The sequence below is a fragment of the Mustelus asterias genome, chromosome 9, assembly GCF_964213995.1.
Source record: "Mustelus asterias chromosome 9, sMusAst1.hap1.1, whole genome shotgun sequence".
Classification (NCBI taxonomy): Eukaryota; Metazoa; Chordata; class Chondrichthyes; order Carcharhiniformes; family Triakidae; genus Mustelus; species Mustelus asterias.
Genome location: NC_135809.1, coordinates 126,326,811 through 126,345,743, shown reverse-complemented (window position 1 = coordinate 126,345,743; position 18,933 = coordinate 126,326,811). Strand labels below are relative to the sequence as shown.

Here is an 18,933-nt window from a genome sequence, read left to right as displayed (position 1 = left end):
CCACACACGCAAAAAAGAAATCAATCTTTCAGGGGCTTTTCCATCAGAAAGAACAAACGGAAGGCAAGTACAAGTAGGGGTGGCACAGTGGTTAACACTGCTGCCTCACAGTGCCAGGGACCCGTGTTCAATTCCGGCCTCAGGTCACTGTCTGTGTGGAGTTTGCACATTCTCCCTGTGTCTGCGTGGATTTCCTCCGGGTGCTCCGGTTTCCTCCCACACTCCAAAGATGTGCAGGTCAGGTGGATTGGACATGATAAATGTGAGGGATTAAGGGGATAGGGCGGGGGGGCGTGGAGGGGGCGGCGTGGGGGCTCAGTAAGATACTCTGTCAGAGGGACGGTGCAGACTTGATGAGCTAAAGGGGTTCCTTCTGCCCTGTCGGGATTCTAAGACCTTTCATGACCACCTGGAATCTCAATGTGCCTTGCAACCAATGAAATACCAATGAAGTAGATTTACTGAGGCAAAGTGGGAAACCTAGCAGCCAATTTGCGCACAGCAAGATTCCACAAATAGCACGAGATAATGATCAAATTGTGACCTTGGTTGAGGGGGGTAAATATTGGCCAGGGACGCTCTCTGCTCATCTTCGAATTAGTGCGCTGGGTTCTGTGATGAATGAGCTCTTATCAGGCAATGCAGTGTTCTCTCAGTACCTCAGTGGAGCATCAGCCTAGATTGCTGGAGTGGGATTTGAACTGACAACTTTCTGACTCAAGGCAGTGTGACACAGCTGACAATTGTCACAATATTCAGGTCATTAGACAGCTGAGGACAAAGAGGTATGCAAACAGATCAGATGGTGTATTGACTGGCACACATCAACAATCTTTTCAATTTATTTAACTTCATTAATTAATAGCATTGACTCGTGACTCCTGCTCAATGCATCTGATCATCTCCTTCACTGGTTCCTGACTGCGGATACTCGTCACAGCATTTAAAGTCTTTATAGATAATGTGATCCCTTGGGCTAGCTTTAATCCCAGAGGATAGCAGATAGGAATCTTCCAGATTATTGTTCCCCCTTCATTGGCTGTCAGAATATTTTGAAGTGGTTTTAATGGTCAACATATCCCAGCATGCTTTGCTTCAGCATTTTGGCCAGAGGGAAAAAATGCGGAAAAAGTGCTCAAGTTTCAAAACTGAGATCAGGGACTGGTTGCTAGGGTAACCCCCAACTAACAGGCAACGTCATAGAATGGCTGGCATTACGGTAACATGTCCTGAACCACTTACAAATAAAAAGAACAATAACTATAAGGACATATCATAAACTGTTCGTTCTGACAGAATATTGATACGAGTACAAACAGCCCCAAAGGTAGCCAGATAATACAAAGAATAGACCTGTTCCCGACAAACATTAAAGTGCTTGTGGGAAGTTTTAAGGTCCATTCACTGTAATGTTGACCTATGTTAGAGGCACGGTGGCACAGTGGTTAGCACTGCTGCCTCACAGTGCCTAGCACTGCTGCCTCACAGTGCCAGGGACCCAGGTTCGATTCTCGGTTTGGGTCACTTTCTGTGCGGAGTCTGCATGAACTCCCCGTGTCTGCATGGGTTGCCTCTGGGTGCTCCGGTTTCCTCCCACAGTCTGAAAGACGTGCTGGTTAGGTGCATTGGCCATACTAAATTCTCCCTCAGTGTACCCGAACAGGCACTGGAGTGTGGCAATTAGGGGAATTTTCACAGTAACTTCAGTGCAGTATTGTCAGCCTACTTGTGATACTAATAAAATAAATAAATACGAAAGATAGGATGTCTGATCAGCTTGAATGGAATTCATGGAGGAAACAGTTTGTATTAATTGCTTGCCATCTAACATTAAAGGATAGTTATATAAAACAAATGCTGTTATTATTAGACAATGTATATTTGTTCAAAGACCCCTCAGGCCTGAATCATGAGGGGGTCATTGTTGCAGGACTACCAACCCTTTATTGTAACATTAACAATGGAATTCCACTAACATCGGCCTTGAGTTATTTTTCCACATTTTTAGTTCTCCCAGGAGAATTTAAAGTTTCTGAGGAAGGATAGAGAGAGGAAGTGCTTAGTCATGTTCTACTAGTCCTCATGAATGTGCAGCAGACTTCCTGTCTTTTCCCATCTATCTCTGTTTCATATATTCAAACTTCATACTGAGGATGGTTGTATAACCGAGGGACCGAAGGCAAAATATCTTGAGGTAGGGCAAATCAGAAACAGCAGCAGGAAGGAAGACTAAAGAGGACTCCTGTCTCTTTCAACTTCAAAGTTCCTAACCTGTAATTGAATGTATTCAAGAGGCGGCTGGATATAGCATAGAACATAGAACATAGAAAGCCACAGCACAAACAGGCCCTTCGGCCCACAGGTTGCGCCGATCACATCCCCACCTCTAGGCCTATCTATAGCCCTCAATCCCATTAAATCCCATGTACTCATCCAGAAGTCTCTTAAAAGACCCCAACGAGTTTGCCTCCACCACCACCGACGTCAGCCGATTCCACTCACCCACCACCCTCTGAGTGAAAAACTTACCCCTGACATCTCCTCTGTACCTACCCCCCAGCACCTTAAACCTGTGTCCTCTCGTAGCAACCATTTCAGCCCTTGGAAATAGCCTCTGAGAGTCTACCCTATCCAGACCTCTCAACATCTTGTAAACCTCTATCAGGTCACCTCTCATCCTTCGTCTCTCCAGGGAGAAGAGACCAAGCTCCCTCAACCTATCCTCATAAGGCATGCCCCCCAATCCAGGCAACATCCTTGTAAATCTCCTCTGCACCCTTTCAATGGCTTCAACATCTTTCCTGTAATGAGGTGACCAGAACTGCGCGCAGTACTCCAAGTGGGGTCTAACCAGGGTCCTATAAAGCTGCAGCATTATCTCCCGACTCCTAAACTCAATCCCTCGATTAACGAAGGCCAGTACGCCGTACGCCTTCTTGACCGCATCCTCCACCTGCGAGGCCGATTTAAGAGTCCTATGGACCCGGACCCCAAGGTCCTTCTGATCCTCTACACTGCTAAGAATGGTACCCTTCATATTATATTGCTGCTTCATCCCATTGGATCTGCCAAAATGGATCACCACACACTTATCCGGGTTGAAGTCCATCTGCCACTTCTCCGCCCAGTCTTGCATTCTATCTATGTCTCGCTGCAACTTCTGACATCCCTCCAAACTATCCACAACACCACCTACCTTGGTGTCGTCAGCAAACTTACCAACCCATCCCTCCACTTCCTCATCCAGGTCATTTATGAAAATGACAAACAGCAAGGGTCCCAGAACAGATCCCTGGGGCACTCCACTGGTCACTGACCGCCATGCAGAGAAAGACCCCTCCACAGCCACTCTCTGCCTTCTGCAGGCAAGCCAGTTCTGGATCCACAAGGCAACAGCCCCTTGGATCCCATGCCCTCTCACTTTCTCAAGAAGTCTTGCATGGGGGACCTTATCGAACGCCTTGCTGAAGTCCATATAGACCACATCCACCGCTCTTCCTTCGTCAATGTGTTTGGTCACATTTTCAAAGAACTCAACCAGGCTCGTAAGGCACGACCTGCCCTTGACAAAGCCGTGCTGACTACTTTTGATCATACTAAACTTCTCTAGATGATCATAAATCCTGTCTCTCAGGATCCTCTCCATCAACTTACCAACCACTGAGGTTAGACTCACCGGTCGGTAATTTCCCGGGCTGTCCCTGTTCCCTTTCTTGAATATAGGGACCACATCTGCAATCCTCCAATCCTCTGGAACCTCTCCCGTCTCCATCGACGATGCAAAGATCATCGCCAAAGGCTCCGCAATCTCCTCCCTCGCCTCCCACAGTAACCTGGGGTACATCCCATCCGGTCCCGGCGACTTACCAACCTTGATGCCATTCAATAGTTCCAACACATCCTCTTTCTTTATGTCCACATGCTCGATCCTTTCTGTCCACCGCAAACCAGCAGTACAACCACCCAGATCCCTTTCCACCGTGAATACCGAGGTAAAGTATTCATTAAGCAGCTCCACCATTTCTAACGGTTCCGCACAAACTTTTCCCCCTTCACCTTTTAAGGGTCCTATGCCTTCACATCTCATCCTTTTACTCTTGACATATTTGTAGAAAGCCTTGGGGTTCTCCTTAATCTTACCCGCCAAGGCCTTCTCATGACCCCTTCTCGCTCTCCTAATTTCCTTCTTAAGCTCCTTCCTACATCCCGTATACTCCTCTAAATCCTTAACACCTCCTAGCTCTCTGAACCTTCTGTACGCCTCTCTTTTCTTATTCACCAGGTTCATCACAACCTTCGTGCACCACGGTTCCCGTACCCTACCAACACCCCCCTGTCTCATCGGAACGTTGTCATGCAGAGCTCCAGACAAACATTCCTTGAAAATCCTCCACTTTCCTTCGGTACTTTTCCCCAAGAATGCCTCCTTCCAATTTACCCGTCTAATTTCCTCCCTGATGACACTGTATTTCCCTTTACTCCAGAGAAACACTTTCCTAGCCTGCCTGATCCTATCTCTTTCCAATGCTATCGTGAAGGAGATAGAATTATGATCGCTATCCCCAAGATGCTCACCCACCGAGAGATCCTCCACCTGTCCAGGTTCATTAGCCAGCACCAGATCAAGTACAGCCTCTCCTCTAGTAGGCTTATCCACATACTGTGTCAGGAAACTCTCCTGGACACACCTAACAAACTCCTCTCCGTCCAAACCCCTAGCCCTAGGGATATTCCAATCTATGTTTGGGAAATTAAAATCTCCCATCACGACAACTCTGTTATTCCTACATCTCTCCAGGATCTGTTTCCCCATCTGCTCCTCAACATCTCTGTTACTATTGGGCGGCCTATAGAAAACACCCAGCAACGTTACTGACCCCTTCCTGTTCCTCACCTCCACCCACAGAGACTCCGTCGTCAATCCCTCCACGGCGTCCACCTTCTCTACAGCCGTGACACTATCCCTGATCAACAGTGCCACTCCCCCCCCCTCTCTTGCCTCCCTCCCTGTCCTTCCTGAAACATCTAAAACCCGGCACCTGAAGCACCCAGTCCTGTCCCTGAGACATCCAAGTCTCCGTAATGGCCACCACATCACAATTCGAAGCAGCAATCCACGCTCTAAGCTCATCCACTTTATTCACTACACTCCTGGCATTAAAATAGACACATCTCAGACCTTCAGCCTGAGCACTTCCCTTCTCCATCACTCGTCTAACCTCCCTCTTACCCTGTTTACATTCCTTATCTATTTGCGAGCTAACCTCCTCACTCTCAGTCCCCTCATTTCGATTCCCTCCCCCCAACCTTTCTAGTTTAAAGTCTCTCCAGTAGCCTTAGCCAACCTTGGGGCAAATGGGATCAACAGTTATGGGGAAAAAGCAGGATTAGGTTACTGAGTTGGACGATCAGCCACGATCGTAATGAATGGCGGAGCAGGCTCAAAGGGCCAAATGGCCTACTCTTGCTTAGAATCATAGAATCCTACAATAGGCCATTTGGCCCATCAAGTCTGAACCAACCACCATCCCACCCAGGCCCAATCCCCATAACCCCTTGCTAATCCCCCTGACACTAAGGAGCAATTTAGCATGGCCAATCCACCTAACCCACACATCTTTGGACTGTGGAAGGAAAACTGGAGCACCCGGAGGAAACCCACGCAGACATGGGGAGAATGTGCAGACTCTGCACAGACAATGACCCCAGCCGGGAATCGAACCCGGGTCCCTGGTGCTGTGAGACAGCAGTGCTAACCACTGTGCCTCCGTGCAACTAGTTTCTATGTTTAACACAAAGGACCCTATTTTACCATTGCATCGCGCCCGTTTTCCGGTGCAAAAACATGGTAAAGGCGAGTGTGAGGCCATTAACGCGATCCGCGCCCACATCCGCGCAGATGGCCACTTTACCGAAACCTTAGAATGGCGGCGATACGATTTGCGCCCGAAACGGGCGCAACGGCGATTTAAATGCATTTGTATGTATTTCAATTGAATTAATAAACTGCCCGCCCAACTTTATCAGCATTTCCCCCTTTACCACTGCATTCGCCAATCCGGAATTGTGCTGAAAGGAACCTGTTAAATAAAACTCTGAATCGGGTGCTCTCGCTGCTGAAGAGAGAGTTCAGAGCTTCCAACGGCTCTCGGCGGGGGTAGGGGGAAGCCAGATCGTTGTCTGGTTGGGGAGGGGGGAGGGGGGGAAAGAGGAGGAGGCGGGTCAGATGTATCTCTGGTGGGAAGGGAGGCCCGATTGTTGTCTGGTGGGGAGAGGGGGGAGGGGAGAGGGCTGATCGTTGTCTGGTTGGGGGGGGGGTGGTGAGGGCCGATCGTTGTCTGGTGGGGTGGGGTGGGGGGGGGGGGGGGGGAGGGTCAGATGTATCTCTGGTGGGGAGGGTCAGGGAGGGAGGCACGATCGTTTTGTCTGGTGGTGGTGGAGGGGGTGGGGTCGGGGGGCAATCGTTGCCTGGTGCGGGGGAGGGTCGATCGTTGCCTGGTAATGAGGGGGGGGGGCGGGGGGGAGAGAAGGGCTGATCGTTGTCTGGTGGGGAGGGAGGAGGCAGCGGGTTAGATGTTCCTCTGGGGGACGGGGGGGGGGCGAGAGAGAGTGAGGCCAGATTGTTCTCTGAGGTGGGGGGGGGGGGGGGGGTGAGTGAGGCCAGACCACTCTCTGGGAGGTGGGGAGGAAGTGAGGCCAGATCGTTCTCTAAGGGGGGCAGGGGGTGAGTGAGGCCGGATCATTCTCTGAGGGGGGGGGGGGGGGTGGGTAAGATGTATCTCTGGTGGGGGGGGGGGGGGGGGGGGGTGGCAATCACTCACTGGTGGGGGGGGGGCAGATGTATCTGGTGTGGGGGGGTCCACTGCCACTCTGTGGGCAATCAGTTGGGGGGTGAGGGGGGAAGGGGGCATGGGTTGCGATCGGTCTGGTTAGCGGTGGGGGGGGGGGGGGGGGGCGGTGGATAAGGGGGGTCAGTGATGTTTGTGTGCACCATCGCTCCCGCTTTTCACTCCCGGGCCACTTTCTGCGGCCCGGGAGCAATCTGACAAGGGCGCTCTTTTTCAAATTTTTTTCCAACTGCGCATGCGCAGTTCAGAACTCCGATTGTTTCGGCCGCGCTAAGCCCGCCCACAGCGCAAATGGGACCCGCAATTTGTTTTTCAGACTGAGTGCGTATGGGGGCGCCTGAAAGCAGATTTCCAAGTCAGATGTGAATTATGTCCAGATTCAGCACTTTAGAATGAAAATGGTAAAAATCAGGCCCAAAGTCTCTTTTAGGCACACAGACTGACTGTGGTCAAATGCACACACTCTGCTCTGAACCCAAGTTAGTGTCTGTGAATTTCTCCACAGAATTCCCCCAAATTGTTGTTACATGAGACTTCCACTTCCAGAAACAGGTTTTACAATCCTGTCTCATCACAATGCTTTCCCTTAGCAGTTTGCATTCCAAAGTCCAGACCAGGTTTTCCAAATGACACTTTCAGACAAAACCTCCACTCCACTTTTAACAGAAAATCCTATCCAGGATGTTATAACAGCCCCTTTAAGATTTATTTGTCTTGATTGATGTGCAAACTGTTCAAAATTGCTATTAGTGTTGGTTCCCAGACTCTTATTAAAATGGCATGAAATCTTTAATTTACCTTTGGTTGCCTTAGAATCACGGACATCATGGTATATCTTGTTACATTTTAGCTTAACAGTCTACCTCAGCACTCAATGACATTACCTTCATTGGACACCCACCATCAATACCATTGACCAGAAATATAAATTAGACCAGACACATAAATACTGGAGCTACACGAACAGGCCAGGGACTCAGTGTCCAGCAGTGAGCAACGTATTTCTGCCTCACAGCGCCAGGGACCCGGGTTCGATTCCCGGCTTGGGTCACTGTCTGTGTGGCGTTTGCACATTTTCCCGTGCCTGCATGGGTTTCCTCCGGTTTCCTCCCACAGTCCAAAAGACGTGCTGGTGAGGTGCAGTGGCCATGCTAAATTCTCCCTCAGTGTACCCGAACAGGCGCCAGAGTGTGGCAACGAGGAGATTTTCACAGTAACTTCATTGCAGTGTTAATGTGAGCCTATTTGAAACTTAAATACTGTGGATGCTGCAATCTGAAACAAAAACAGAAGGAGTGAAATAAAAGGTGTGACCTTTGCCCAGGGCAGCTCTAATCAGACTCAATGTTGACTCTATTTTCTCTCCACAGATGCTGTCAGACCTGCAGAGATTTTCGAGCATTTTCTGTTTTTGTGAGAGCAATTTATAGCCTGACTCCCCAAAACCAATAAGGCACCAGTCAGGAGATTGTTGGTTAACCCTCCACTTGCCTGGATGAGGGCAGAATCAATAATATTCAAGAAGGTTATCACTATCCAAGACACATACCACATCAAAGGCTGGTTTACCAAAACAGAGGCTCATGGAATGAGTCACCTTAGATTCTTTAAAAATTAGCTTCAGGCCAGAAAACAGCAAGTCATGGTCAATGATTGTTTTTCAGACTGGAGGATGTTATTAGACACTGGCATCCCCCAAGGTTTTTGTTGCTACTCATATATGACTTGGGTATTGGAGTACAGGGGAAAACTCAGACAGTTCTGGTTGCCACATTATAGGGAGGACGTGAACACACTGGAACGGGTGCAGAGGAGATTCACCAAGATGTTGCCTGGCATGGAACTTTTAAGTTATAAAGCGAGATTGGATAGGCTTGGGTTGTTCTCTCTGGAGCAGAGAAGACTGAGGGGCGACCTGATGGAGGTGTACAAGATTATGAGGGGCATGGAAGAGTGGATAGGGGCAGCTGTTCCCATTAGTTGAAGGGTCAGTTATGGGGGGACACAAGTTAAAAGTGAGAGGTGGGAGCTTTAGGGGGGATTTGAGGAAAACCTTTTTTACCCAGAGGGCGGTGACAGTCTGGAATGCAGTGGCTGGGAGGGTGGTGGTGGTGATATGCTTCACATCCTTTATAAAGTACCTGGATGAGTACTTGGCACACCATAACATTCAAGGCTATGGGCCAAGTGCAATTAGGTGGGCAGGTCAGGGCTTTTCATGCATCGGTGCAGACTCAGTGGGCCGAAGGGCCCCTTCTCTATTGTAGGATTTTGTGATGTTATCCACTCCAAGACTGCTTACTTTTCTCACTTCAAGACGTGATGTCTTCAAAGTCCTCCTCTCATCCAGGAACTCCCAACTCCTCCAAAATACAGATATTGCATCCTTTTCCAGTTCTCCTTTACCCCTGTCATTGTGGATCCATGTTTGCCCCAAGGTCCCTTACTTATTAAATGTACATTCCTCATACTTGTCCTCAGATTCCTCGTACTCATCTTTGAAACCTCCAAACAGGGTTGCCAACCCTCCAGAATTGTTCTGGAGTCACCAGGAATTGAAGGTCGATCTCTCGGATTGGTTTCGGTCAGTTTTTGTTTCAAACCAATAACTGTATGAACAATTGCTCCAATTTATTAGTAATATAGGTTTACAGCATGGAAATAGGCCCTTCGGCCCAACTTGTCTATGCCACCCTTTTTTTTAAAAAAAACCAATTGCCCATATCCGTTTATACCCATCCTACCCATGTAACTGTCTAAATGCTTTTTAAAAAGACAAAATTGTAGCCGCCTCTACTACTACCACCTCTGGCAGTTTGTTCCAGACACTCACCACCCTCTGTGTGAAACAAATTGCCCCTCTGGACCCTTTTCATAGAGTAATTTATTCTAAATTCCCCCCCCCACCTCTTCCCACAGTCTGAAAGACATGCTGGTTAGGTGCATTGACCCGAACAGGTACCAGAGTGTGGCGACTAGGGGAATTTCACAGTAACTTCATTGCAGTGTTAATGTAAGCCTTACTTGTGATTAATAAATAAACTTTAACTTTTGAATAAAAGTATTGAAAATGGGGTGGGGGGGCTCTTTGGCTGTCAGGCATCATCCAATTGGCTAACAAGACTTTTTGCTTTACAGTTGGCACGAGAAGGCAATGCATCACAAAGCGAGATTGTAGGCTGATGATTGACTAAATGCGGAGGCAAGTCATGCGATGAAACCTTCAAGAATACATTTAATCACAGTTCTTAATCCTACCTCCTAAAGCTGGATATTCAATGCCACATCTGCCAGTTCTCCACACATCCCTCCCTTCTATCACCACAACAATACTGAGAGGCTGCTGAACCCTACTCTCTGCAATCTATTCCCTGATTTCCTTTACTCTCTGTTACACCTTGACATCTTTCTAAAAACCCATCTTGCTAACCAAGCATCTGGGACCGGATTCTCCGACCTCGCCCACAACTGGGATTCTCCAGTCCCGCTGCAGTAAGTGGAGATTTGGCTGAGCGCCAAGTTCTCTATTCTCGCTGGCAATAGCGGCAGGGCATGAAGAGCTGGAGAACTCCGGACCCGATTACCTCTTCAAATCCTTTCACCCACAGCTTGTTGGTCCCATTTCCATTTCAGCATTTTGTTACTTGCACTGGAGTCATCAATAGTATGACTGTAAATCGAGCACTCAGTAATTTTACTGTACGGTTCAAATGTATTCCTACAATGCATTTTCTAGGAAGTGTATCGGAGATATAGATAAATCAATACATTTCCCAGAGAAAGCAGCCAATTTCTCATGGCCCGGTCAAAGAAAGCAAACTAACTGAAGAACATAAGAACTGAGAGAACAAAGAACAAAGAAACGTACAGCACAGGAACAGGCCATTTGGCCCTCTAAGCCCATGCCAATCATAGTGCCCAAACTAAACTAAAAAAAAATCTTCTGCCCTTACTCGGTCTGTATCCTTCTATTCCCTCCCTATTCATGTACCCATCCAGATGCCTATTAAATGTTGCTGATGTGTGCACTTCCACCACCGCCTCTGGCAGCACGTTCCAGGCATCCACCACTCTCTACATGAAAAACCTCCTCTGCACATCTTGCTTAAACTTTTCCCCTCTCACCTTGTAATTGACACTTCCACCCTTGGAAGAAGCCTCTGACTATCCACCCTGTCTATGCCTCTCATAATGTTGTAGATTTCTATCAGGTCTCCCCTCAGCCTCTGCCTTTCCAGTGAAAACAATCCAAGTTTATTCAACCTCTCCTCATAGTCAACACGCTTGAGACCAGGCAACATCCTGGTGAATCTTCTTTGCACTCTCTCCAAAGCTTCCACATCCTTCTGGTAGTGTGGTGATCAGAAATGAACGCAACACTCCAAATGCGGCCCAACCAAGGTTTTATATAGTGCAACATGAGAGGTCATAACTACCAGCAAAGACTGAAGATATTCCAAGACGACGCAGGGGCGTGGTGACTTCTTGCAAGCTGTGCCTAGCATACCTTTTAATTCTATCTTTTACTCTCATTCTACGCTTTTAAAACTCTGCTCCAACTCTTTTGAACTCTGTAACAATGCTTTAATTCAATCTCCTCAGACTTTTGAATGGACCTACCTCATATTAAGTTGATCTTTCCCTACACCCTAGCTATGCTGACAAGATGAAATCCAAAGGGATGGAAGGAGGCTTGTGTGGCATGGACCAGTTGGGCTGTGTTGTTAATTCTAAGAAAAGGGTAGGTATATTCAGAAAGATTAGGATTGCAAGCCATAATATAATACACCAGATTGTTCAATTGGGCGTTAACCTTTGGTGAAATCTAAAGCATCGGGAATTTGTCAAAGCAATTTTAAATAGTTACGTGAGGGTGTCCAACTGTGCATTCGGATACCCGGCCTTCTAAAAAAAACATTTTATTTCAGAATCTATTTTGGAAAAAGGACAGATACACAGTTGCTATTTTAACACCATCCATCAACAGTAAGAATACCAAGCGATTAACTATTAATGAGAGCTTCAAAACAACCTACAGTGCGAGGACAGCTGAAACATCTGCCCGAGAGCCTTTGCCCAGTGAGTGGATTTTCTCCACAGTCCCGAGAGTCAATTAGAACCAGGGCGAATTATATCTTGCTGGAGTTGAAGAAGGCGAGAGGTGGCAGGCGAATGCATTCTGCAGGATGCACAGGATAACATTTTGCAGATTTGTCATCCCAGGGTGGGAAAGTTATGCAATGACTACAAGTTGCCATAACTCATTGAAGCAGGAGAACGTCAATGCTGAAAACAGACTGCTCGTAAATCAGAAAGAACTCTCCCACTGTTATGAACTGTGTGAAACCAGCTAGTTGAGGCCATGTCCTGTTACGGATCTGCTACACTGTTCACTCTCAGTAACTTTGTGACGAATATGGAAAGTTAGTCCTTATGGAAACACTTTCGAGCTATAAAGTTGGGCTGGATAAACTGGGATTATTCTCACTGGAACAAAGGAGATTGAGAGGAGATTTTATTATAAACTACAGGGACAGAGCAGGGGAATGGAATTGATGAGATTGCTCTACGGAGAGCTGGCTTGGACTTGATGGGCCGAATAGCTTCCTTCAGATTGTACGACTGACTATATGAGAACACGTCGAGGGGTTTGATGAAGGCTTAGGGAAAGATGGTGGTGTAGTGATAATGTCATTGGACTAGTAATCCAGAAGCTCAAGCACATGCTATGGGGACATGGGTTCAAATCCCACCAGAGCAACTGGCGAAACTTAAATTCAACTAATAAAATATGGAATGTAAAGCTGGTTTCAGGGATGGTCACCATGAAACTATCAATTGTTGTAAAAGCCCCATCTGGTACACTGATGCCCTTTAGGGAAGGATATCTGCCATCCTTACCTGATCTGGCCTACACCTGACACCAGACCCACAGCAATGTCTGACATTGTAATGGTCAGTTTCCGTGCTGTAAATACTGTGCAACACTCACAGAAATCTATGCTTCTCCAATTTCTGTCACTTCACCATTGGTGGCTCAAGATACTTAACTCTCTCTGATCCTACACTCTTGGAACATTTCACCACATTAAAAAAGTGTGATATCAATGCAAGTTGTTTCCCGGTGGAAAAGTAGAGCTTGTTTTGTTTGTTTTCTAATCCAGCATGTTAAGACAACACCGTGCACCAGCGTTTCAGTCTCAACAATCCACAATTAACTTTAAAAGCCCACCTGTGAGTTCAAGATGCAAAGCAGAGAAATGGAATGAATTAATAAAAAGTATATTACAAATCCCAATATGTTGGACAATGTTAAATTGTTTAAGAGACAAAGATCTGCATTGGTATAACAGCGTGAATGGGAGCTGTACAAGCTGAGGCACACAGTGAACGTTCTGTCAACTGTTTGAAAAAGGCTGCTTGACTGACAGTCATGCATTATCCAATTTGGTGAGAGTCTGTTTGCGTTCCAATTAGTGTAAGAAGGCAGTGCATCACAAGGATGGATGTGTTGGCGACTGATGGCTCCAATGCGGGGACAAGTCATATGATGAAACCCCCCAGGAATACATTGGCAATAATAGTTGGCAATCCCAGAGACAGATATTCATGGCTGACAGGAGGTCTGATAGCTGGCATCCCAATCTCTCCGCAGGGTCCTAAATCCCCCATGAGGCCCCTCATTAATCCATGCAACTTGCCAAATGCACTCTTTGGCAGCCACTCTACGGACGGGATTTTACGGCCTTGTTCATCCCAAAACTGTCAAATCCCGCCTGAGGTCAATGGACCTTCTCATGGTCCACCCTTCGCCCACTCCAATTCCCGTGGCAGACGGGACGGTAGAATTCCAGACTCCGTGTCTGAAAGATGACCCAATTCATCTTCAGGTCAGGTGTTCTTCTGGCACTGATCTCTGAAAAGAGGCTTTATTGCAAAGAACATTCACACCACATTCACAGTGCCAGGCAACGATGATCTCCAACTAGAAAGAATCTAATCATCTCCCTTTGACATTCAATGACAATAACATTACTGAATCCCCCACAATCAACATTTTTTATCATCCTGGGGGGGGGTTACCATTGACAAGAAATGGAATCGGACCAGCCATATAAATACTGTGGTTACAAGAGCAGTTGGAATTCTATGGTCAATAACTTACCCTCTGACTCCCCAAAGTGTTTTCACCATCAACAAGACACAAGTCAGGAGCATGTTGGAATATTCGTCACTTGCCTGGATGAGTGCACTCCATCAGCATGCAAAAAAACTCAACACCACCCAGGATTCAGCCCTATAAGACTCCCCTTTGGGTGTCTTTTCATTTCTTTATTCGAGTGAGGGAGTGTTGCTGGCTAGGCCAGCATTTATTGTCCATCTCTAATTGTCCTTGCGATGGTGGTGGTGAGCTGCCTTCATGAAGTGCTGTGGGACATGTGGTGTCGATACGGTGCTGTTATGTAGGGGAGTCCAGGATTTTAGCCCAGCAAGAGTGAAGAAACAGGATGGTGTGTGGCTTGGAGGGGAACTTGCAGATTGTAGTGTTCCCATGCTATCCTTGTTCTTAAACATAGAACATGGAACAGGAACAGACTCTTTGGCCCACAATGTTACGCTGAACATGAAGCCAAACGTTACTAATCCCGTCTGCCTGCGCTTGGTCCATATCTCTCTATTCCTTTCTATCTCAGGAGGTCCAATGGCCTGAGGGAGAACTGCAGTTCATGCTGCCGGCTGCCTCGCCTCTTGGGATAAGTCGGTTAGTTTAACAGGAAAGCCAATGGAGCTGGCAAAACCAGATGGCATGAGAAAAAGAAGGTGCCATAAATTTATTCATGTTACCACATGAATATTAATCAGGTCCAACGACTCAAAGCAGACCTGCTTTGGAAATCACTGACACAGATCACAGGCACTTTGAAGTGAAGAATGGAACTGGACTTATATATTTTTAGTCTATTATCCACCTACAAAATTATTTGATCATCGCAGGCTTTCGCTTCTTGGCCTTTTGGCTAAGACCAAGCGTTGGATCAAGCACAGGGTCAGGTGTAATGCCCGTTCTTGTCAGCTTGGATCTAGTACGTCGCTACTGTGGGGAACATGAATTGGTTTGAGTTTTGAATTGGTTTTTGGTGCAAGCAAGAAGATAGAGTATAGAGCGGTACAGCACAGAACAGGCCCTTCGACCCACGATGTTATGCCGAACATGACGCCAAATTAAACTAATCCCTTCTGCCTGCCCTTGGTCCGTATCCCTCTATTTCTTGCATATTCATGCCCTTACCTAAAAGTCCCTTAAACGCCCCATTGTATCTGCCTCCACCACCACCCCGGCAGTGTGTTCCAGACACCTACCACTCTCTGTGTAAAAAGACTTGCCCCTCACATCTCCTTTGAACATTCCTCCTCTCACCTCAAGTACGTGCCCTCTAGTATTAGACATTTCAACTCTGGGAAAAAGATTCTAACAATCAACCCTATGCATGCCTCTCATAATTTTACAGGTTTACCCTCAGCCAACCCCCTCCTTCAAGGTGGTAGATAGTCACTGAATTAGATGGTGCTGTCTAAGGAGCCTTGGTGAGTTGCTGCAGTGCATCTTGTAGATGGCACACCCTGCTGCTACTGTGAGACATTGGTGGAATCCGTGAATGTTGAAGGTGGTGGAGGGGGCCCCTATCATCAGGCTGCTTTGTCCTGGATGGTGTTGAGCTTCTTGAGTGCTATTGGAGCTGCACTCATCCAGGCAAGTGGAGAGTATTCCACCACCCTCCTATCTTATACTTTGTAGGTTCTGAACATACCAGAAGCAAGTTACCCACCAGAGAATTCATAGCCTCTGAGCTTCTTAGGCTTGGTTCCTTATTTATGATATATTAGGGTTGCGATTGCTGCATTAATAACAACATTTGTGACCCAATCTCTCCAGTGTCAATGAGAACGGGATGGCACAGTGGCACAGAGTGGTTAGCACTGTTCCCTCACAGCGCCAGGGACCTGGGTTCAATTCCGGCCTTGAGTCACTCTCTGGAGTTTGCATGTTCGCCCCATGTCTGCGCGGGTTTCCTCCGGGTGCTCCAGTTTCCTCCCACACTCCAAAGATGTGCGGGTTAGGTTGATTGGCCATGCTAAATTGTCCCTACTGTCAGGGGGTTAGCAGGGTAAATATGTGGGGTTGTGGGGGTGGGGCCTGGGTGGGATTGTGGTTGGTGCAGACTTGATATTGCAGGAGGAGTCATTTGACCTATAGGGATTCTATGACTCTATGAGAACAAACCCTTTATTAAATACAATTTATTTTTCTGACTCTCTAGATTTTAAAGGACAGTCACCCTGAGGAATGGGGGAGGGTCATTTTATGAGTCAACACTGCCCCTTGGTTGAAAAATCATGGGTGCTGTGTCCCCAAATTCTGATTTGCACAGTGGATTGTTGACATCATAGAATCCCTACAGTGCAGGAGGAGGCCATTCGGCCCAGTGTGGTTGACTCTCAACTGCCCTTGGCAATTAGTGATGGGCAATAAATGTTGGCCAGCCAGCGACGCCCATATCCCATGAATGAATAATTTTCTTTTTTTAAATTATCTTTCTAATCCCCTGAAACTGGAGGGCAATTTAGCATCACCATTCCACCTAACCTGCACATCTTTGGACTTTGGGAGGAAACTGGAGCACCCGGAGGAAACCCACACAGACACAGGGAGAACGCGCAAACTCCACACAGACATGGGCCAAATGTGCGAACTCTACATTGACAGTGACCCAAGCCGGAAATTGAACCGGGTCCCTGGTGCTGTGAGGCAGCAGTGCTCATCACTGAGCCGCCCCATCTGAATAAAACTGCCTCCATGGTCTAAGCATCTACATTTTATGAATTGTTGTCACCTGGTGAGATTTTGTTGGGTTCAGACAGTCCAACCTGGCCCATTGGGGAGCAAAAAGCAAAATAAATTGCTCCCAGCATCCATGTGTCCTAACACAGAAGATGGGTCACTTTCCCAGAGAGATGGACCCATTCCTAATGACTGAGCACTACTGAAAAGTTAAATGAAATTTGCCCCACAAGTGAAAAAGCTGGTAGATTTTTACACAACTGACAATTCCGTGCAGGATTACACAACAATATGGAAGACATCACATGCTCCAGAACAGAGAACCAACCTTAAATATCCCATTCCTTTAAAGGATTTATTTGAAGCTGCTGTAACCCAAGTTATATGGAATTTTCCCTCTTAATCGTGCATGCCATAGAACCATAGAAAATTACAGCTCAGAAACAGGCCTTTTGGCCCTTCTTGTCTGTGCCGAACCATTTTTTGCCTCGTCCCACTGACCTGCACTTGGACCATATCCCTCCACACCCCTCTTATCCATGAACCCATCCAAGGTTTTCTTAAATGTTATAGAAACACCACCCCCCCCGCCCCGTCAATGTAGGTGGTTGCCACCAATGGGTACAAGAGATTTCAAGATGGCACCAGAGCAAGGTGACTTCTTGCGAGCTGCCCCCAGCATCCCCTCTAATCTTTTACTCTCATTCTATTCTTTTAAAATTGTACTCTATCACCGGAATTTTCCTGCTCTGCCTGCCACGGGAATCGTAACAAGCAGGGGGGTGGGGACCGACCATGCAAAGGTCTGTTGACCTCGGGTGGGATTTTCCAGGTTGGGGGCGAGCGCGGACGGAAAATCCCACCCTGTGACAGTAACACTGTGGGCAGAATTCTCCGGCCGCGCTGGTCTGAAAGTTGGAAATTCCCGCCTAAGTGTCAAAGGGCCTTCACATTGTCCGCAACCCGCCCGCTGCAATCGCAGTGGCGGGTGGGATGGGAGAATTCCGGCCTATATTCTGCATCATCTTTCCTTCTCCTCTATGTATAGTGCACAAGAAACAATACTTTTCACTGTATCCCAATACATGTGACAATAATAAATCAAATCTCAAAACGAGCGAATCTGAATTGTCCTATTCAGATTGGGAGTATGCATCTGGACATTGTGGCTGTGTATGCATGTTTTAAATAGGGAGGCAGGCAAAAGGGATTGAGAACAGCCGGATAGAGGGAATGTGCTTCTCTTCCGCCATTTGGAGGAAAGGTCGCAATATCCATTCCCCTCCACCCGGATCGCCAGGGTACATGAATGAGAACAAACTTGGAGATTTCGCCGCAGTTTCTGACCCTAGAACATCAGTGACCATCTCCCCAAAATGCCTCCAATAAAGACATTACTCATGGTGCCAACTTAGGGGTGACCCTGTCTCCCGAGAGAGCCTTTCACAATAAGGGATTGAGGGGTGTGGGACACACATCCCACCCACACCCCCCCCCCCCCCCCCGCCTCTGGCTGGTCAGGTGAAATTAACACTGACTGGTGTCAGTTTCAGTGGGAGCCTGAAGCTGCCACTCAGCCTTGACTGATGCGCACCAGCTGATTTGCCCTGAAACTAGCCAGCAGAGGCAGGTCCCCTCATTTCATCCCCTCCTTCTCTAACGCCGTTCGTGGGACTGCTCCCCATTTCCTCCAGCATCCCCTCTGGGGTGTGGGAAAGAAATGAACTCTCCCCTCGCCTCCTGCCTCCGCAACGCTCACCATCCCCAGTGCTCTGCCGAATGTTAACCTGTACATTTACCAACATCTGTATTGCGTGTACACATGAATAAATAAACACACTTACCTCCTGTTTCCTCCCCAGTGGAAGACATTTCAATGAGAGTTTCCAGGTTTTTGCCATTGAACTGGTTCATTCTCTCTCCCCCATGGACACTGCTGCCGGCTCTCAATCCTCTCCCTCTCTCTCAGCCTGTTTTACATTCAGCTATCTTGACGTCTGCCTTAAAGGGATGGTCCCGTTCGCCTTTTCAATCGGCAGAATGGAATGTCCCCCCCTACCGTCTTACGGATCCCGAGCGATTCGTCTGATTTTCACAGCAACTTCATTGGAGTGTTAATGTGAGCTTACCTGTGACACCAATAAATAAACTTTAAAACTTTAAACGTTGTCATTCTGTGGCTGGTTGGGTGAGAAGCTTGATGCCAAAGACCTTGGCACGCTGTTATCTCTAACGGGAGACTAT

General features: G+C 47.4%; 1 protein-coding gene across 8 annotated transcripts in view; it reads right to left on the bottom strand.

Moving 5' to 3' along the window:
- Positions 1–18,648, bottom strand: part of ano5a (anoctamin 5a) — a 165,697-nt gene extending 147,049 nt beyond the window's left edge. For 5 of the 8 annotated variants that reach the window (XM_078221003.1, XM_078221005.1, XM_078221006.1 and 2 more), the window contains exon 1: positions 18,534–18,646. In XM_078221003.1, coding sequence (XP_078077129.1) covers positions 18,534–18,603 — 70 coding nt within the window. In that variant the 5' untranslated portion in view covers positions 18,604–18,646. Of the gene's footprint in view, positions 1–18,533 lie in introns of all 8 variants that reach the window. The other 3 variants (XR_013498780.1, XM_078221001.1, XM_078221002.1) reach the window with 1 other exon arrangement.
- Between the last annotated feature and the right edge of the window lie 285 nt (positions 18,649–18,933).